Source organism: Tachypleus tridentatus, chromosome 3 (assembly GCF_004210375.1).
Source record: "Tachypleus tridentatus isolate NWPU-2018 chromosome 3, ASM421037v1, whole genome shotgun sequence".
NCBI lineage: Eukaryota > Metazoa > Arthropoda > Merostomata > Xiphosura > Limulidae > Tachypleus > Tachypleus tridentatus.
Window position 1 is genome coordinate 2,226,581 of NC_134827.1, and position 18,614 is coordinate 2,245,194.

General features: G+C 29.3%; 1 protein-coding gene across 17 annotated transcripts in view; it reads left to right on the forward strand.

The window, feature by feature from the left end:
• The window catches only part of LOC143246210 (ATP-dependent RNA helicase DDX42), a 125,149-nt gene that overhangs the window by 38,426 nt on the left and 68,109 nt on the right, over positions 1–18,614 (forward strand). For all 17 annotated transcript variants that reach the window (XR_013025854.1, XM_076492469.1, XM_076492475.1 and 14 more), the window contains exons 8-14: positions 1,683–1,751; positions 3,299–3,427; positions 6,049–6,148; positions 7,633–7,680; positions 12,853–13,044; positions 15,102–15,182; positions 17,136–17,237. Coding sequence is in view for 16 of the 17 variants with exons in the window: in XM_076492469.1 (XP_076348584.1) it covers positions 1,683–1,751; positions 3,299–3,427; positions 6,049–6,148; positions 7,633–7,680; positions 12,853–13,044; positions 15,102–15,182; positions 17,136–17,237 (721 nt within the window). In the remaining variant the exon portion in view is untranslated. The remainder of the gene's footprint in view (positions 1–1,682; positions 1,752–3,298; positions 3,428–6,048; positions 6,149–7,632; positions 7,681–12,852; positions 13,045–15,101; positions 15,183–17,135; positions 17,238–18,614) is intronic.

Genomic DNA, 18,614 nt, shown 5'->3' on the forward strand with positions numbered 1-18,614 from the left:
TCTTCCATGTAAAATATTTTTTCCAACCCAAACGAGCCGTTTTTGCATATATACGATGTGAACCTAGTAATTACTGCTCATGTATTCCAGTGTAAAAATATAGAACTATAAATTAATTGTTTCCTATAATCATATTTTAAATAATAATCTAAGTTGTTTTAAGCTTTAAGGATGTTATCAGAGATAAGAATTTTCCATGGATCAGTTTTTTGGGTGGGGTGGGGGTAATCAACAAGATAATTTTTGAGACCAGTGGAAATCCAAGAAGAAGGTTTAAGGTGTCATATTTTATCTGAAAATTGGTAACAGTTTGTCACCAAGAAGGATTTACTTTTTTTTGTTAGAGGAGAAAAATGGTTGTAACTGAATTTGAAATTGCATTGTTTATGATATATCTGCTATACTGGTTTGTTATTACTACTGTAAAATATATTTGACACTTGTCATTTCTTGTTTTTAACCATTTAAACCTACCATGTGAAATTTGGACAATTTCAACAAACAAAAGAAAAAGATGGTAAATTGACAAAGTTATGTTATCCACCTGGAAGTGGATAGAGATAAAAGTCATGGTTTCTGTAAAATAGAGTGAATAAACTCCCAATTTCAGTTGGCTTTGTTATTTGCTTCCTTGTTTGTAGACTTTGTGAGTTAGAGTTTTGAACAAGTTTATACAGATAATTCTGGATATTGGAGTGTTTTGAGTGTTTCACATGCATAACTACAAAGTACTTCTATGCAAATGCTTATTAGAACACTTATAACACTATTAACTAAACTTGCAGTCTGCCAGTATTGCAATTGAAACTCATTCCAGAATATGATTGAACTTTCAGCTGTGGGATGTAATAATGTGACATTTCCAATGTTGTTGGGGAAGAGTAGCTTAATAGTGTTATTTGTACCTTGTCTAATAAAACTAGTGCAAGTTAGCAAACAGTGTTAGTTGTATGTTGTTCATCACATCAAAATTAAGAACAGTTAAATACAGATATTCTTTAACATTTTGCATGAATTATGGACTTTAAATTTTGAAAAATGAGCAAAAGCTATTTTTCATTTAAGAGATGAAGTGAGACACACCTAAGCTTAAATTGGCAAGCCTGTAAGTGCCACTGTATTTAAATAAATATACCCAATGATTAGCTCAGTTATAGCAAGTAATTGTAATTAAACATACTGTGACTTACAGGTCTTTCAATTTAAGCTTTTGCCTTTCATATATACTTCATTTGGATAAAAGAAAATAGAATATAGTAAATAAGATTGTTAGTAAAATTGTCAAAATATGTTCAAATTAGAGTGAGTCTGCTGCGTCATGAGTAAAGTTTGGCTTTATAATTTCTGATGATAATTACTGTGAATTAAGTTTCATCTTGATATTTAGTATGGAACTACTTTAATGGTTAATAACAAGTTTCAATGAAAAATAAATAAAGAAGTTAATAATAAATTAATAAAATTGAATACTGGTTTTGGTGTCATTAAATTCAAGGTTCTTGCATTATCTGTAAAATAAATTGTAACATTGGTCATTTCATTAGAGTTAAGGTCTCATGTTTCCAAAATTTATGTGTTTGTTTATTATAGTCATTTTTAATTTTTTTAGTAAGATGTTGCAGCTGATGATATATTAGTTTATTTGACATAACATATGACATTTTTCTTTTGTGCCAATCTAGAAAGAACTTCAGCCAGGTGATGGTCCTATTGGGTTAATATTAGCCCCTACAAGAGAACTGGCACAACAGGTAAACTTATCATTCTAGTCACTTTACTTTGTTTGAACATTCTAAGGGCTATCTTTGAGAGTAATGTTTATTATTTGGTGTTAGAGGAGTAAAATACTTAAATTAAATTTTCATTAATAATAAAAGAAATGAATAGAAAAACATTTATACCACAAAATTTGGGTAATTCTGGTGAGCACAACTGCAGTTGTAATTTTGAGTTCTTCTGTAATTTGTCTGTGTAAAAAATTATGTTGGATGGTAGGAAAATGCTATATGCTTTTGATTTGTTGTTGTTGTCAAATTCTACGTTAAAAGTTTTAATTAAAATAAGAAATAACTACTTTGGGAAAAAACTACAGTGTGTGATTGACCTCAAAAATATTTTCTGCTGGTTCTTCCCACAAAATTTTTTTTTTTTCCTCAAATAAAGAATAACTGAAAATGATAAGCAACTTGAAATAAAATTTAATATACGATGGAGTTACAGAGCAAAATTACAATATTTGAAACTCGTATTATTGTCTGAATTTGGAAAAACAATTATAAAAACTGATGCTCAATTATATTTAACTAATTTAACGATACAAACTTCAAAAATTATTACAGTATATTTATTGTAAGATAAAAAATTTGCTTAAGCCATCTCAAATGTAATTGTGTTCACACTGAGTAGGAAATGTATTAGACTTGAACATTTTTCCTGCTGTCCTGATGTAGTAGAATAATAGAATCTTTTTCTAGCACTTTTGAATTTTGATATATAACAATCAGTTTTAGATTGGTTGTTATTTAAAGCTTAACTTTAGACAGTTTCCCAAGTATTAGGTAGTCTTTCTTTATATTTAATGAAAATAATAAATTTTTTGTAGATAATTCTTTGTTTCTATTTATAACAGAATATTTTCTAGCTTAACAAGAATTTAAGCTAGTCTGAGAAAAAAAAATGATTGTGGCAATTTGCAATACCCATTTTTATCTAATACCCTTTTGTCCAAATTTTGCAAGTTTGAATACTGAGCCTATTATTAGCCAGTACTAGGTTTTTAGAACTGAATTATTAGAATGATTAATGAAGTGAGAAAATGTGTTATGATAAATAGTGTGAAAAATATTTTTATTTTTACCTCTTATGGTAAATGCAGCTTTCAGATCAATACTTTTTGGCTGTTTTCCTAATTAGTTAAATTTACTCTCTTATTGATAAATGAATAATTTATATTTTATGCAAATTATTAAAAATAACAATTGAATACTTTTCTGAAAAAATAAGTAAAGGATATGACCTTTTATTCCAAGCATGTCATATGCAAATATAAGGTTTTGATGCATATAAAAAAATTTAGGAGGGGATTTCTTAAAGTCTGAAGTTTTTTTTGTTTACATTTTTGCTTATTTTAGTTCCTGTCTTTCTATCTGTCAGTTGTAATAATAAAAACAAAGTACTACTGAAACTTAGCAGTAGTAACTAAGTATAAACACTGGCCTGCCTGTAGATCTGTGCAATTGTTCTTGGAGTCAATGTGAATTGATAATTGTGTATTGTAATTATCTTATTTTCCCTTTAGATCTATATAGAAGCCAAACGATTTGGTAAAATTTATGGGCTTCATGCAGCGTGTTGTTTTGGTGGAGGAAGCAAGTGGGAGCAGTCTAAGGCCTTGCAAGAAGGATCAGATATTGTTGTTGCTACACCTGTAAGTTTTATTTATATATACCAATCAGTATAGCTTGGTAGCAATTTTGGTTTTTATTTCACAAGCCTTTGAGGCTTGTGAGACAATTAGTAGTACTCAGAAACATTTGTTTTTTAAGTGTTGCTCATAGAATTAAGGTTAGGTTCTATGAGAAAAGAACAATGATATAACTTGGAAGGTATGATAGATACCAAATTACTTGAGATGGATCTAAATTAAGATTAACATTAGAAGTGGGTGGGGGGAAAGCTGTGAAAAGATTTGCATGATCTTTGGTTTTAACATTATTCTAACTTTGTTTTAAATTTAAATGTGAAGGCATCTTCTCAGGGCAGGGATTGCAGGATCCAATGAATCAAGATGATAATTTTGCTATAGGGGGAAATGAAGTACCCTGTGAAAACCCACTTTTGGGGCCAGGGTGCTGAATAAATTACCCTGACTGTGCATGGGTGTGGGTGAAAGAGAAAACAAAGTTAATAACACAATAAAACATGATAAGGATTTTGTACATTTGTTGGCACTGAAAAGCATCTGGTTGTATTGTCTGAAAATATTCTCTGTGTCATACTTGAAAAGTTCTTGGGGCATGATTGAGCTGTAGAGTGCTCTGGTGAAAGGTGACTTGTTAACCAGTTGCTGAATGTTGGAATCTGTGGTAGTGAATGGTCTGGAGATATTTTGGTTCTGCTAGCTGACTGGATGTTGGCTTTAAAGTGAAAGAAATGACAAAAACAGCCATTAGTTAGAATGTAGTCAACTACTTGTTTGGAGGTTATAACATTCATGAACTAAATGAAGAGACCAGTGATTCTGGACCAGATTTGGTGAACAGCATGCAAGTGATCGATACCTGCTGGGAAGATAGAATGGTGGACGTTTCTAAGAAAAACAGAAAAGATATTACTCGGGCTTTTAGTGGTGGAACACCTGTACTTAATGTTTGTTTTCCAAGGTTCATAAAGATAAGTAAGCTCAGTCAGGGTAGAGAGATGGAGAAAAATTCTGCCTCAATGAAGCATTCTTTTATTTTTTGGGTTGGTAGAAACTCCTAGTTTACACTGGTTAGTAAAAGAGATAATTTGATATAAGAGATAACAAAAGAGTCCAGTGGCAATTCATCAAGAATTTCTGATGGAATTGGCAGGTTACTGGATGAAGAAATTTTTTTATTTCAGAGACATCTTGATAGAAATCAATTTACATGTCTGGCTGGCTAGGCTGTTGAACTGGAATAAAAAAAAGAATTTTGTACATAGGAGGAGCTGCAGCATTTAAATATTTTACTGCTTAGATACATATACATGATGACAATGATTTTATAATTTTATATGTTATTTTTAAATATAAAAATTTATATTTTTTTGATTGTCTGATGATGTGATTCTCATTTTATGAGGTTTTGTTTAGATTAGCTAATCCAAATTTAAGCAATGAAATTGTTATATCTGTGTTTTTTTAAAAACTGAAATTTGTTATTGCAGTTTTGGTGTATATTCTGCTTAACTTGGTTCTAATTTCAAAATAATCATTGTTAAATTACAGTGTAAAATGAACTGTTTCTAATTACTATACTCGTGTAAGTAACATCTACACATAGGCTATAAAGCTCAAAGAAATATCTTGAAGGTAAGAGTGGCAACTGTCTGGAATGAGAAAAAATTGTTAATTTTTTTCATTTGTATTCATTCAAAGAACTTTAAAATGAAGGAGTCAAAAAATTATATAAACCTCTTACTTTGCTCAACTACCATTAAGCATAAAAGATAAAGAGAGCCAAAGTAGAGAATTTTCAAAGCTTGTTGGTCACATAACAGAACATCTGAAGTTTAAGTAGGTTAAAAGGTTTTAATTCTATAGATTAGAAAACTCAAAACTTTAGTGGAGTGAAATTGTTTAAATCGTGTGAAATTATAGCTATTGAAATAATTTTTAATAATGTTTTTCTTGATTATCATAACTGCTTTTAATTGTAGTACTCATTTTCTCCTTTTTATTAAATAAACTGCTACAGTTTCACAGTTTATAATCTTCCTATAGGACCAACTAATGTAAAAAAGCAATTTTTTGCTTCCAAGTGAAATTGTTTAAATCATGGGAAATTATAGCTATCGAAATAATTTTTAATAATTTTTTTTTTATTATCATAACTGCTTTTAATTGTAGTACTGATTTTCTCCTTTTTATTAAATAAACTGCTACAGTTTCACAGTTTATAACCTTCCTATAGGACTAACTAATGTTAAAAAGCAATTTTTTGCTTCCAAGTTAGAGTCAGATCAGAGAATTCAGTTAGAATTTATCTTAATGCTTATACTTTCATGTTTGCCTGTTAAATTCATTTACTAATGCATTGTACTGTTATTGTCTGCTTAAAATGTTTTGAACTGTTGTAATTTGTACAATGCCTATTACACATCATTACAAAATGATTTGGTCACAATTTACATCACATGCAGCTGTCTCCTGCAACAATCTCTGAAAGTAATTAGAATAATTTGATTTGCTATTACATTATGATATATGATTACAATTGGAGGGTTATAGAATGAAAGGATTAGCAAAGAACATACAAATACAAAGTTTGTGTCTTATGAACCAGTAATTTCTGTCTACACCAGGGTAGAATGATTGATATGATCAAGATGAAAGCAACCAACTTGGAAAGAGTAACATTTCTGGTGTTGGATGAAGCTGATCGAATGTTTGACATGGGATTTGGTAAGACAAAATAGTTTTAAGGGTAAGAAGTATCATAAACTTATTTGTTGCAGAGGTAACCATACCATTTTTTTTAATTAAGTTATGTACCTGTTTTTTTTTCTCTTATAGAAATATTGAATAACATGTGAAGTCAGATTAATTATTACACTTTTACTTTTAAAGATTAACACTCATAGAATATGATTGTGAATTCAATTTCAGTGATGTAAACAGAAAGAATAAAGCCAGAAATATTACAAAAGAAGTCCAAGTACTTTAGAATTTTGTCATTATGTATTTTGCAACCTCTATATTAGAGCAAAACATAATTTGAAACGCATATTTGAATCTTTTTGTTGTTTTTCATAAATATTTTAATATTAGTTTGATCCTTTACTAATTTTAGGTTTTAAAGTTTAGAAAGATTCTTTAATGAAAATATTCAAATATTCAAAATACTGGTTAAATTTTGTGTTTCTAAACTTTAAAAACATTTCTAAATGCATTTCAGTTAAATGAATAAGAAAAGTAATAAATATTTGTGGAATTGCAGTAATGGAAAAGAGTAAATGTATGTTGAAAGAAAAACATAAAGGATTAACTAGCCTGTGTGTTAACATACCATTATGCAATTATGCATTTAAATAGTCTGTGTCTGTACCTAGAAAGAAGTAGAATCTCTCTTTTTTTTTTTTTTTTTTTGTATGTGTGCGTAATGATAGTTGAATTAGGGTGGGAACCATTTTCCTCTTTTCAATGACGTTTTTGAATTTATGTTTACATATTTTGTTATTTGTGAATTGGACAGCAAACTAGCATCACCTGTTGGTCAAAAATGCTAAGTAATATTTTTTTTATTCTGTAGTGTTTATAATTCTGTCAGAATAAGAAATATTTTTTTCTATTTTTAGTGTAAACTTTCTCTGAAAAAATACTGTGTAATTTGTTCTTAATAGTGTTAGTAGCTTTTTTTCTGACATTGTAGTAGGAGTAGACATAAAAAAACAAAAGTTGGTTTATTGTAAACATAATTTTCCTCAGAATTCATAGTATTATGGTCACAGATATACATATTAAATAGGAATCTAGTTAACTTCTTTCAAAGGCTTCAGTATCTTGGTATGTTTTTGAAGATAGACCACTCTTCGGCCATACTCTGAAATTTGGTCTGATTAAAATGTTTTGATGTTGTATTTTGTGGTTTTTCCATTTTGCATAAAACATCTTATAGGAAACAAACAACTGTTGTTGATGTGACACACTAATATGAAAGTACAAAATCTTAGTACTGTGAATTTACTGCACCATTTTGCTGAGAAAAATGTTTAAATTACATAATTAAAATACTTTCTAGGTGCCATATCATATAAATATTTATTAACTATTTTTGTCTTAAATTGTCAAACTTATTCAGTAAAAAATTAGTTAGTTGTAAAATTTAGTTACCTTTAATAACTGGTGATAATATTGTTTATATTTTCAAATCCTCACTGTGTATTTAGAGCCACAAGTTCGATCTATTTGTGATCATGTAAGACCAGACAGACAAAGTAAGTGTTGGTCTTTTTAAACTTTTTTTTGCTTATTAGAAGTATTTTAAATATTGGGTAAAAGAGTACATTGAATCATGATTTAACTTCTAAGGATAAATATGTGTGTGTGGTGTATTGTAGATAAGAAGTTTGAGTTTTAAGGTACATCTTGGAAAAGTATTTGTTAAGATCAAGAAAAAATAAGGTGGCGTGTTTTCATGTAGTGAAAATGTTGTTTTGAAGACATTTATGAAGTTTGTATTTTTAGTTCACTGATGAGGAAGTAGAGTTTACGCTGTATGATAATGTAGTATTTTATTTGTTGTTGCATGCTTTTTTCCCCTTTCTGCAGGTTTTTTTTTATTTTTAAGACTACAATTGGTAACGTTACAATAATGGCTATGAAAACTAAACCAAAATATTTCTGTTGGAATTGAGTCATTATTTGTTTTTAAAATTTGGCTGGAAATTTCTTCAGTGTTCAGAACTAATTATCAAGTGTTTGTAAAATATTTTATTGAAAATGTTTACTATTTGGACTATTTTTTCATAATTAAAGTTTGAATCATTCTATTTTGAAATTTATTTTTGTGACCCACTTTCTGTTTCTAAACATTTTATATATTTTTGAAGGGTACTTTCTTCAGAGTTTTGGAAGTACTTTGTCAAAGTTAGAGTTTATTCAACCATGTCAAACAGGACTAATGTTTTTTAGATTTTTAATCCTATGTTCATGGGTATGGGGTCAAAGTAGCATGGAATGACCTTTTACATGATATTAGGTATTTGATGTCAGAGTTATCAACTATTCATTTTATGTTGTTGATTTACGAATAGTACATAATAGATTAGATTAACTATCAGATACATTATTGGGATACTGAATAAACTGTAGATCTACATTTTGGAGGTTCTAGAGGTTATGCAAGTGCAACATGTGCATGCACAAACTTTCTATTCTTCTCATTAACATCACCTTGTTTAACTACATAGTCTGAACAAGACTGACATTGTCAGTTTACAGACGTAACTTGAGTACAAATACTGTTGTAATGCATCTAATGTTTCGTATAAAATGGATTTGCACATTTGACTAGAAGCTTGATGCATTTTGTGTTGATATACATAGTATATTTGGAGTTATGGTCAACAGTTCTTATGATCCCATTCAAATTGCTTAATATATTTGCCACTAATGACATGCCAACAGTGATCAATTATATTTGTCAAGAACTACTACTGTGGTAACATGTCAGTAAGGGAAGGGACAATAATTGTGTGAGTGTACTGATAAACAGTTCCTAAGTGCTTTATAATGATTACGTTTGTGTGTTGCCCATTTTGTGAATACAGAAAAATGTTTTCACTGTAGTGATATGGCCATGTTGTTCACTCCTCTATTAGTGCTTTCTCTACCCATTCCAGCCATTTTTAAATATATAATTTCATCAGTGATTTGTTTTTGTTACCATTATAGTTACAAGATGGTAGGATTGTGCAGTCATTTGAGGAGCAATATAGTCAGGGATAGTAATTATGAGTCTAATGATTCTGAGTCTGATGATGAAAGAGCCTGGATTAAATTCAGACTGATATGTCCATAGCTGGCAATGCTGATCCAGATGGTGACATTGGAATACCAGCATAAGTTGATGGATGCCACTGGCAGCTGTTGCAGTCAATATTTTCAAGCTGTTTGTGATGGAGAATGTTTTGAATATGGTTGTTGCTGAAACAACCAAGATTACTGAACTGGTCAAAGCCTGAAATCAGAATGCACCAGAGGTCTGAAACAATAATCTGAAATGAGAAAATTTCTTGGAGTTCTTTTTATCATCAACATTGTGGAAAACAAAACAAAACACATTACTAAAGGATTAATGATGAAGTATTACTAAAGTTTTGGCATTTTAACAATAGTGAATGAGTGTTGGGTGCTTCTGACACAAGTAATCTGCACAAGTCACAGTACATTATTGACTTAGATCATGGATTAAAGTTATTGCAGCAACAAATATGATATTACTTGAATTTAAATTGGGCACTGATTTTGAGTTTAATTGTTTAGTTAATTTTTTTTAACAGGTAAAATTTTGAAAAGAACTATTGCTACATGTTAAGTCTTGTTTATGTCCTAAACTTGTTGCACATTCTACTTTCTTATTGTGCAGTACTTGTTTTCATTATTAATTGCACTTTTGTTTGATACAGTAATTTAGTTTCAAATGTGTTCTTCTCATTATTAAAATAGGAGTGATATTACTCATATATCCTGTTCATAGAAAGCATAGTTAATTATAGAAAATAATAATGTGCAGTTTGATTTTTAAAGAATATATAGTATTTATATATATTTTGATATATGTATGTATGTATGTATGTATGTGAGAAATTAATATAATTAAAATACTTGTGTAGATCTTGTAATAAAATGTTGGTGATTGTAAAATGCTTCTTACATACAAGAGTCGGTAGTTAAATTTCAGGAATAGTTTATTTCTTAATTTGTTCTTGTTCAGGTTGCAACAAACTTTATGTGCCTACCATGTGAAAGGTTGATTAACCCTATCGTGATGAGCATCCTTCACTGTGCATGTTATGAGATTTTTGTGATTTACATTAAAATTTTTATTAATATTCTTTTTTTTATGTTATACCAATAACTATAGCATAAAATCATAGCTAATAATCTGTAAAATATGTGTTAAGATCCTAATTCAATACAGTAATATTTAAAAAAATCTTGAATTTTCTCTAGTGTGACACATTTTTTCTGTGTATCCTCTCTATTTTATCCATCACCCTTAAAGTAACTACAAAATTAAACCTGAGTTTGTCATTATAAAATCTTCATTGCTTAGACAAACCATAATTTTTTAGTCTTCAGTTTTGTCACATCTTCTGTTTCAGGATTCATTAATAACTCTGTTACATTTAATTCTATGCTATACGTAACCAACAGAAAGCCAAGATTTTCATCTATCAGGTGACATATTGTATAACATTGTTTTTTGAACAGAGAATTGCCAATTTTACTGTTAGTGCAAATTCTGTTCCCATTGGAAAGATAATGACTAATTTTTGATGGATTTGTAAAGGCTCTTGTCTTGTACTTGGAAAGCCAAAAAAAAAGTGTGAGAGTTAAGGGAAATTGTCTGCTTTTGCATATTATTAGTCTTTGTTCTTTGGTCCATTATTTAATTAAATTAAAATTATTTAGTGTATTACTATCATTAGCAAAAAAAAGTAGGGTTAAGTGTCATCACCAGTAGACAGCAAGAAAAAAAGACTTGAGTGTTGACTTTATTTCTTGTTTTTCGTGTTTATTATTTTTTTATTATTATAAAAGTAACTAAAGTGTAAAAATAGGGATCTCTTTAGGTTAGTAAAGGTTAAATTAAGTAAAATAAATACCTGATAATAATAATATAATGTTTCACAAGGCATGCATGTTAACAGCTTGTGGGTAACATAATTTGATAGCTTAATGTAATTTTCATATTTCCCAAGTTAGTTACAACTTATAAGGGTGTGATTTGTAGTTAGATGAAGTTCAGAGGGCAATAAAACAATAAAATTTAATTATAATAGATGTACACTGGTACCAGTTGGAAGCTATTTAAGATAACCTGATGTAGATTTATGTTAAAATTTGAAGTCATTCTACAAAGAAAAATGGATAAAATAGGTTTGAGTTTTTATTGGTAGTTATGAGGCTGGTCAAACTGACTAACACTATACAGTGTTAGGGTAAAAAAAATAACGGATATCATATATAGATTCAGTGAAACCAAACATATGAAGTGTATTTAGGAGGTTTTAGAGAATACATAAATTAAATCTGAGAAGTTTTAAGATGAAGAAAAGTATTTTTAATCTTAATATATAAATGTCTTTGCACACAGACTTTTAATATTCAAAACAAATACTCAATATAATCATGAACAAATCTTTAGTAAATATACTTGATTAAAAAAAAACTGATTGTGTACAAAATGCTTGCAATGTGTACTAAAAGGCTGTGAAATTTTGTAAAGATACACTATATATACAAATAAAAATGATCCTGTATTCAGTCCATGGGATCGAGCCTTTATTGAGAAAGTTAACCAATGAAGGTAACTTTTTTAATTTCATTACTTGAATAACATTTTATTGATGTGGCTCTAAGATACTATCTATAATTTTGAGAAACTACATACATTTGAAAGGAAACATTTCTAGCAAGGGAAAGAGGAAAGTGAAGAGTCATCAACATACAGAAGACACAAGTCAGTCTATCCACAAGCATAACTATAATTATATCTCTTGACACAGAGAAATTTTGTGTTTTATGAATTTCCCTACCATAAACCCACAGAGTTATTGATAAGAATTTTTTTTACTTGCAGCAACTACATTATGTTTAAAAGACAATTTTTATGTTTGTACACTCTTGGTTGTTTAATAGTTGTCATTATATTTAACTTTTGATGAGAACTTGGTGTTTGCTATATCTTCAGAAGTTTTATGTAATTGGACTTAAGGTGTTGAAAAATAAAAGTTTTGTCAAACAAATTGAAAGAAACCTAGTAAGAGGTCTGAATGTCTAAATCAGTCTTAGAATAATACCTTGCTTTTTCTCAATAAATGTATGTTATGTTGGACATATTTGCTTTCTCTGTTTGTTTATGAGTATTTGTTATTTTTATAATGCATAGTTGTGTGATGATATTTTAGTTTGATTTAATTTTTGAAGGAAAGCATTAATTAGGGTTTTATGTTTCCCTGCTCTATGTACATTTTAATTCGAATTTAGTAATGTGTTCAGTTAGGAGTAATTATCAGGACAAAATAAGAATGTTAAAGAGCATTAAGAATGCTCTTCTAAGAATGCATACAAAAACCAAATTGTAAGTTTTTATATTTTTATGTGTCAAGTTCAAATAATTGTTTACTTTTACAAATATTAATTAGTATTTATGGAACTTGTAAAACAAATTGTCATATTGCTCTAAGGTATAACAAAATGTTAAATAAAAAAAAGAATGATTGAAGTAACATGCAACAACCCACCCTTTGTTTTTGCTGCTTCACAGATTAAGTGTGGATACTAATACTGTTTATGTATGCATTTTATTTAGGTTTTTTTATGATGGAATTTTCATGTGTTACTCTTGCTTGTGCTATTTTTTTATCATTTTATTACAGCCCTGATGTTTAGTGCCACATTTAAAAGGAAAATTGAACGACTGGCACGAGATGTGTTGACAGATCCTGTGAAAGTTGTTCAGGGAGAACTTGGAGAAGCCAATGAAGATGTAACACAGTTTGTTTTGGTATTACCACATGGACCTTCTAAATGGACGTGGCTGTGCAATAAACTTGTAGAGCTGACTTCAAGTAATTTTTTATCCTTTTTGATCATTTTTTTTTCTCCTATTGAGTTTGACATAGTGATGGTACTGGATGGCATTTTGATATGAAATTATTTCTCATACCTGTTGATTATTAATGTTTGGAGAAACATATCACTAAAAAGAATAAATATATTTACCCATCCATATGAAATGATGTTTAGTAGATTTAGTAATACATCAAATTAACTTTAAACTATCTCAATAAGTGAAATTGTTCTTCTGTTTTTCAACCCTTTCTGGACTAAATAGATATCACTGAAATCTTTTGATTTTTTCTTCTCACAATGAAAATACTTAACCAAATGACATGAAGCATTAAACAAAAACCTAATATCTATTATCTAGCTTTTCTTGTTTTTTATGTTGTAAACTTTTCAAAATTTTGAGATACTATAGGGAAACAAATTAAGTACTTCCATTAATTTTAGAATTTCAATATATTTTTTAGTGTTGATTAGAAAGTACTATTTCATATACCCAGTTAATGTTATGTTAACATTTTTTATTACTTTATCTTGCAATTGCAGTAATCACAAATTATTAGTATAAATTGTAAAAAACATGCTGAAATTGATAGATTTAATGGTGTCCTCAGATTTGATTTTTCAAAATAGTACTGGGTCAGACTAGATAAAAATATTCTAGGTTGAAATAAATTTCCAGCTAATAGATATATTTTCTTTTCAAATAATTATTCTTTTATTTATCTGTGTTGTATGAATATGATAAAGTTAACAACAATATTCAATAAAGGTTTACTTAATAATTTGCCACTAAAGAAAATATAAATTTCTGCATTGGGATTAGGGGGAGAATAGTTATAAAAGAAGTTATTTAAATGCATTGTTTTGAGAGTGAACATCTGGGAATTGTGCAAAAATGTAAGTTGTTAATGCTTTTCCATTTTCATATGTGAATTACTATACATAAATTTTAGAAAATGACAAACTATAAATTGTAAAAAATTTTTGAGTTAAAAAGATGACTGAAGTAAAGGTAGAACTATCATTTTACCTAAAGCTTAAAATGTGGTGTGTGGGTATGCATTTAACCACCTGGAGGATGCTAACTGGTCCATATAGGGTTAAGTAGCTTATTTTCTTGTTAAATGTATGAAAACTTGTAATTTTCTTTTATAACTTCATAAATTGATTAAAAAAATTGCTTAATAGAAAAAAGAAATGTGTGTGTATCTTTTGTTGTGCCAGAAGCTTTTTTTTTTTTTATTTTCAATTTAACATGGTAGCACTCTTGCCTAAAAAGAAATTAAGTTGAAGTTACCAACCCAGTCCAACAAGAACTTCATACTTTTTGTCAGTAAATTTATGAATACATGTCAAATGCATTTAGATCAGAAAGCATCTAGAATGTGGGAGATATAAATAAATTGACTGAAAAATGAAAAATTGTACATTGCTGGAAAACCACAATTGTTTCAAAGTTCAGTTTGGGGAGGTTTTTCTTAACTTTGGAGGTTTTAGTGTATGTATTATAAAACTATTATCAAGCTTTGTTAATTGTTATCAACTATTTTTGGTAACTTAGTGACTGAAAGGAAATATGCTTAGACAAACACCTCTTTAAGCACAGTACCATACTGTCTCAACTGATACTATTTATAGCTACAATACACTGTCAAAAATATCTGAAAACAGAAAAATTAACCTACTTAGGTTCATGCAGACCATTTTTAGGTAATTTAATAACTTTGCAGGAAAAGCTATATTTGACTTTCAAGAATGTTAATTTTTCTGAATTTTGTATGAGAAATAATACATTTTTTTATGCATTGCTTCATCTTGACTTCATGCACTTTGTGAACTGTATAAACTAATATAAGTGATTTCCATGAGTTACGATATGTTAAATTAATATGTAATGATTTATTTATAAATTATTTTGAGAATCTTTGGTAAGTATTTTTCTAGACTTTTCAAAACTTTTGTTATTAAAATTGATTTTTCTCAAAGAAATGTCTTTTTCTACTCTAAATACTTAGCATTAAAGTGATTAATAAAGTATAACACGTTTTAATTTCAGCGGGAAGTGTTCTGATTTTTGTTACAAGAAAGTCAAACAGTGAAGAGCTTGCAACTAATCTTAAATTAAAAGAATTTGATGGTGAGTTTCAAATAATAGTTTGTTTTGTAAATTGAGTCTAAAACCACATAAAACTTGCTTGTTTATACTGTAATGTTGTTAATAAAGGTGTTGAAGTGATGACCATTTAACTAATAATTTTCAAAATAAAACTGTCACCTACATTAAAAGATTAGTTAAGTTTCATTAGTTAACCTTAAAGCAGCATCATACATGACCAGCTTATGTACCATACCTGTCCTTTGTCTGTCTTATGGACTTAAATAAAATGTGTGGGTGGATGCTATGATAAATGACACAAAAATCCTAACTTTCACAAAATGTATTTATAACATATTATAGAATTCATTATCACCTTACCTTAAGTTTTGTATAAATGTTAAGAATTCAAGGAGTATGTATTTCAAACATGGTATATATGGTGTGATAGTGGACAAAGTGGTGGCAGTACAGGTGCTTTCTGCTTCTAGCTTTTAACACCCAGTTCTAACTTTCCTTCCACAGTTTTTCACATGATTAATTAATAGACAGTTGTTGGCTACACAAGTGTCTTACCAGCCAGAGTTAATAGGCCAAACATCCCAAAGGTGTTCTGTTGGGTTGAGGTCAGGGTTTTGTGCTGGCTGCTGCAATGTTACTCTCTTCCAATCATGCTTTCACAATCCTTACTCTTCCACATGGAACATGTTGAAAGGTGTGAGGGCTGGTACCATAAAATTGCCGTAATATAGGACACACAGAATTGTTCAGAACATGAATATAGGAATCAGTATTCATAGATCTGTGCACTGCGACCAGTAAACCTAATCCATACTGCAAAAAGCATACTCAGACCATGATACCACCACCTTTAAAATTCAATGTTGGAATATTACATTCAGGTAATAAGCATTCTTCAGGCATCTCTCATACCAAAACACGTCCATCAGAGTGGAAGAGCATGTAGCATGACTCATCACTTCATATAACCAATTTCCATTGATCCATTGGTCCAGATTTGGTGTTCTTTGATGCATACCAATCAAAGGTATGTATTTTTCTTTTTTTATGAATGTCTTATGGACTGTAGCTCTCCATGTATTGTGGAAGCACTAATATGATTGCCTGAGGCTGCTCACATCCCCAAACACATTCTTTAGAGTCTGATGGCAAGATAAGGTAAATAGCCTTCTCAAGGTGGATTGGCTCCTGTTACTTAGTATTTTATACCTACTAGATTGTTTCTGAGGCCCATTGTCACCTGTGGATTTCCATTTCTACAACACATTGACATCTGTTGACCTGAGAATATTTAGTTGTTGTGTAATAGCACATTCAGACATTTTTCTCAAGTGACATCCAATTATCCTTTTCTCAAATTCTTTTAGCTTCTTCTTTTTACTTATCATTTGGGGTGCAAGTTTGAAATGACTTCCAAGCAATCTGATGATCATCTTGATAAGCCAAACTACTTGCTTATTTTGTCATTGCTCATATTTCTGCAATCAAAGGTATGTCCTATGACTCTTGTTAGGATAGTGTATCAACCCACAAAGTTTGGTTGAGGTTGAACCAGTAACATACTAGTAGTTAGAGAAATGATAGACACACATACACACAGGTTTTTTATGCTTTATGTATATAGAGATAATTTGCTGAAAAGCTACAAATGACTACAAAAATCTTTTCCAGTGAAGAAATATTCTGCTAAAATATTTCCACCTTGCTTTATAAAAGTTGTAAAAGTAAGTTAACGTTACTGCATTGAAAAAAAAATTTAACAACTCATCGTACATTTTCTTATTTTTTAAGGTATGACAAATTATGTAACATGAAAAGAAGGCCAGCACTAACTGTATAAGAGTATTGTTTTTCATTATTATTCATATTATCTGTTGAAGTTATAACTCTATACAATATAAAATTATGTTTGGAGATTATTATTTAGCTATATTTATATTACAGCTGTTTAATATATAGCTTTATAATTTCCAGTGGCTCTACTCCATGGTGATATGGACCAGAATGAGAGAACCAAAGTAATTTTATCTTTTAAGAAGAAGGAAGTGCCAATTCTAGTGGCAACTGATGTTGCTGGTAAGGAAAAGTCATTGTATTCTGCAGATGCAAAATGCTTTATGGTGTTTCTTAACTTTTTTATTTTTACTTAACCTTTTTGTTTTTTAATTTTCAACTAGTGCATGTCAATTTTTATCCTGGGTGAAACTAGCACAGTAAATTTCTTAATGTTTATAATCTTTCATGATTTTATAGATATATTTGTGTATAATTTTACCTCATGCACAAAGATTAGACGTTATTTATCTTAGTTTAAGGAGATATTGCTTTATGTTTTCCTTTTTATGGGTGTATGTTAAGTATTGGATAAGTATTCATTTAATCACATCATTCATAGCAGTTATTTGACCATTGTTAATGCATCGCAACCATGGATATACTTCTGGCTGGATATGCTTATGTTACAGTCTTTTAATGAAGGATATTCATATTACGATACTGAAGAGTTTTAAACCTCAGGACACTATCTTCAACATGGTGAATTGTATTGACAAAGAAAGAACAGCACATTGATGTGAAAATTTAAAACCACCTTAACAACATCCCGTTTCATGCAGGACAGCTGCTGCCACTGTTCAACTTTGCTAACTGGTCATTTAAGTGTTCAAAATATTATATTGCCCAATATACCAAGCTTACACATCCTAGATAGGTACCTAAGTATTTTCAGTGCCATAAAACTGATGCAAAAGATTATTATTATTACAGATTTAAACTACCATATTTGTACCTATAGCAATTTTAACATCTTCAGTATTATGCCCACATGTGCTGTGTTTCTTGTGCTGTTATTTGTGGAAGCTGTTCTATGGTGTGGGTGGTGTTGGAGGCATATGTCCAAAAACCATATTAGTTTGAAACAATTCATTAGTCCACATCTCTCTGTTGAGATGGTCAACACAATAAAAACATATCTGATTTTGCTGTGACTCAGTGATGCTTCTGTGAAATGAATAGAGAAAAAATAAATTATTATTAATTATCATGGGAGTATAAAGGCTCTTGTAGTATATTTCACAGACAGTAATTAAGTACCTGTCTAAATGAAATATAAGGATTTTGAAAAAGCTTCATTTGTTTTTTTCAAAACTAGATTATAGAGGATAATTTTTTATAGTATAAAAACATTCATGTAAGAAACACTAATAATGTCTAGAGTATATAATGAAATTTCTGTGGAAAAAGTTTGAAATCTGTTAAAAAGAAAATAAACAGTTTGATTATTTCATTAAAGCCTGACAGTTCAAAGATAAATTGAATTTAAACAGTTTTGATGAGTTTTAAATTTAGTTTATACCTGTTATTATATTTGTTCAATCAGTTACCAAAAGTAATTTTAATAGTCATATAAAATGATAATTTATTAGTAATTTTTTTAAATTCATTTTAAAAGGA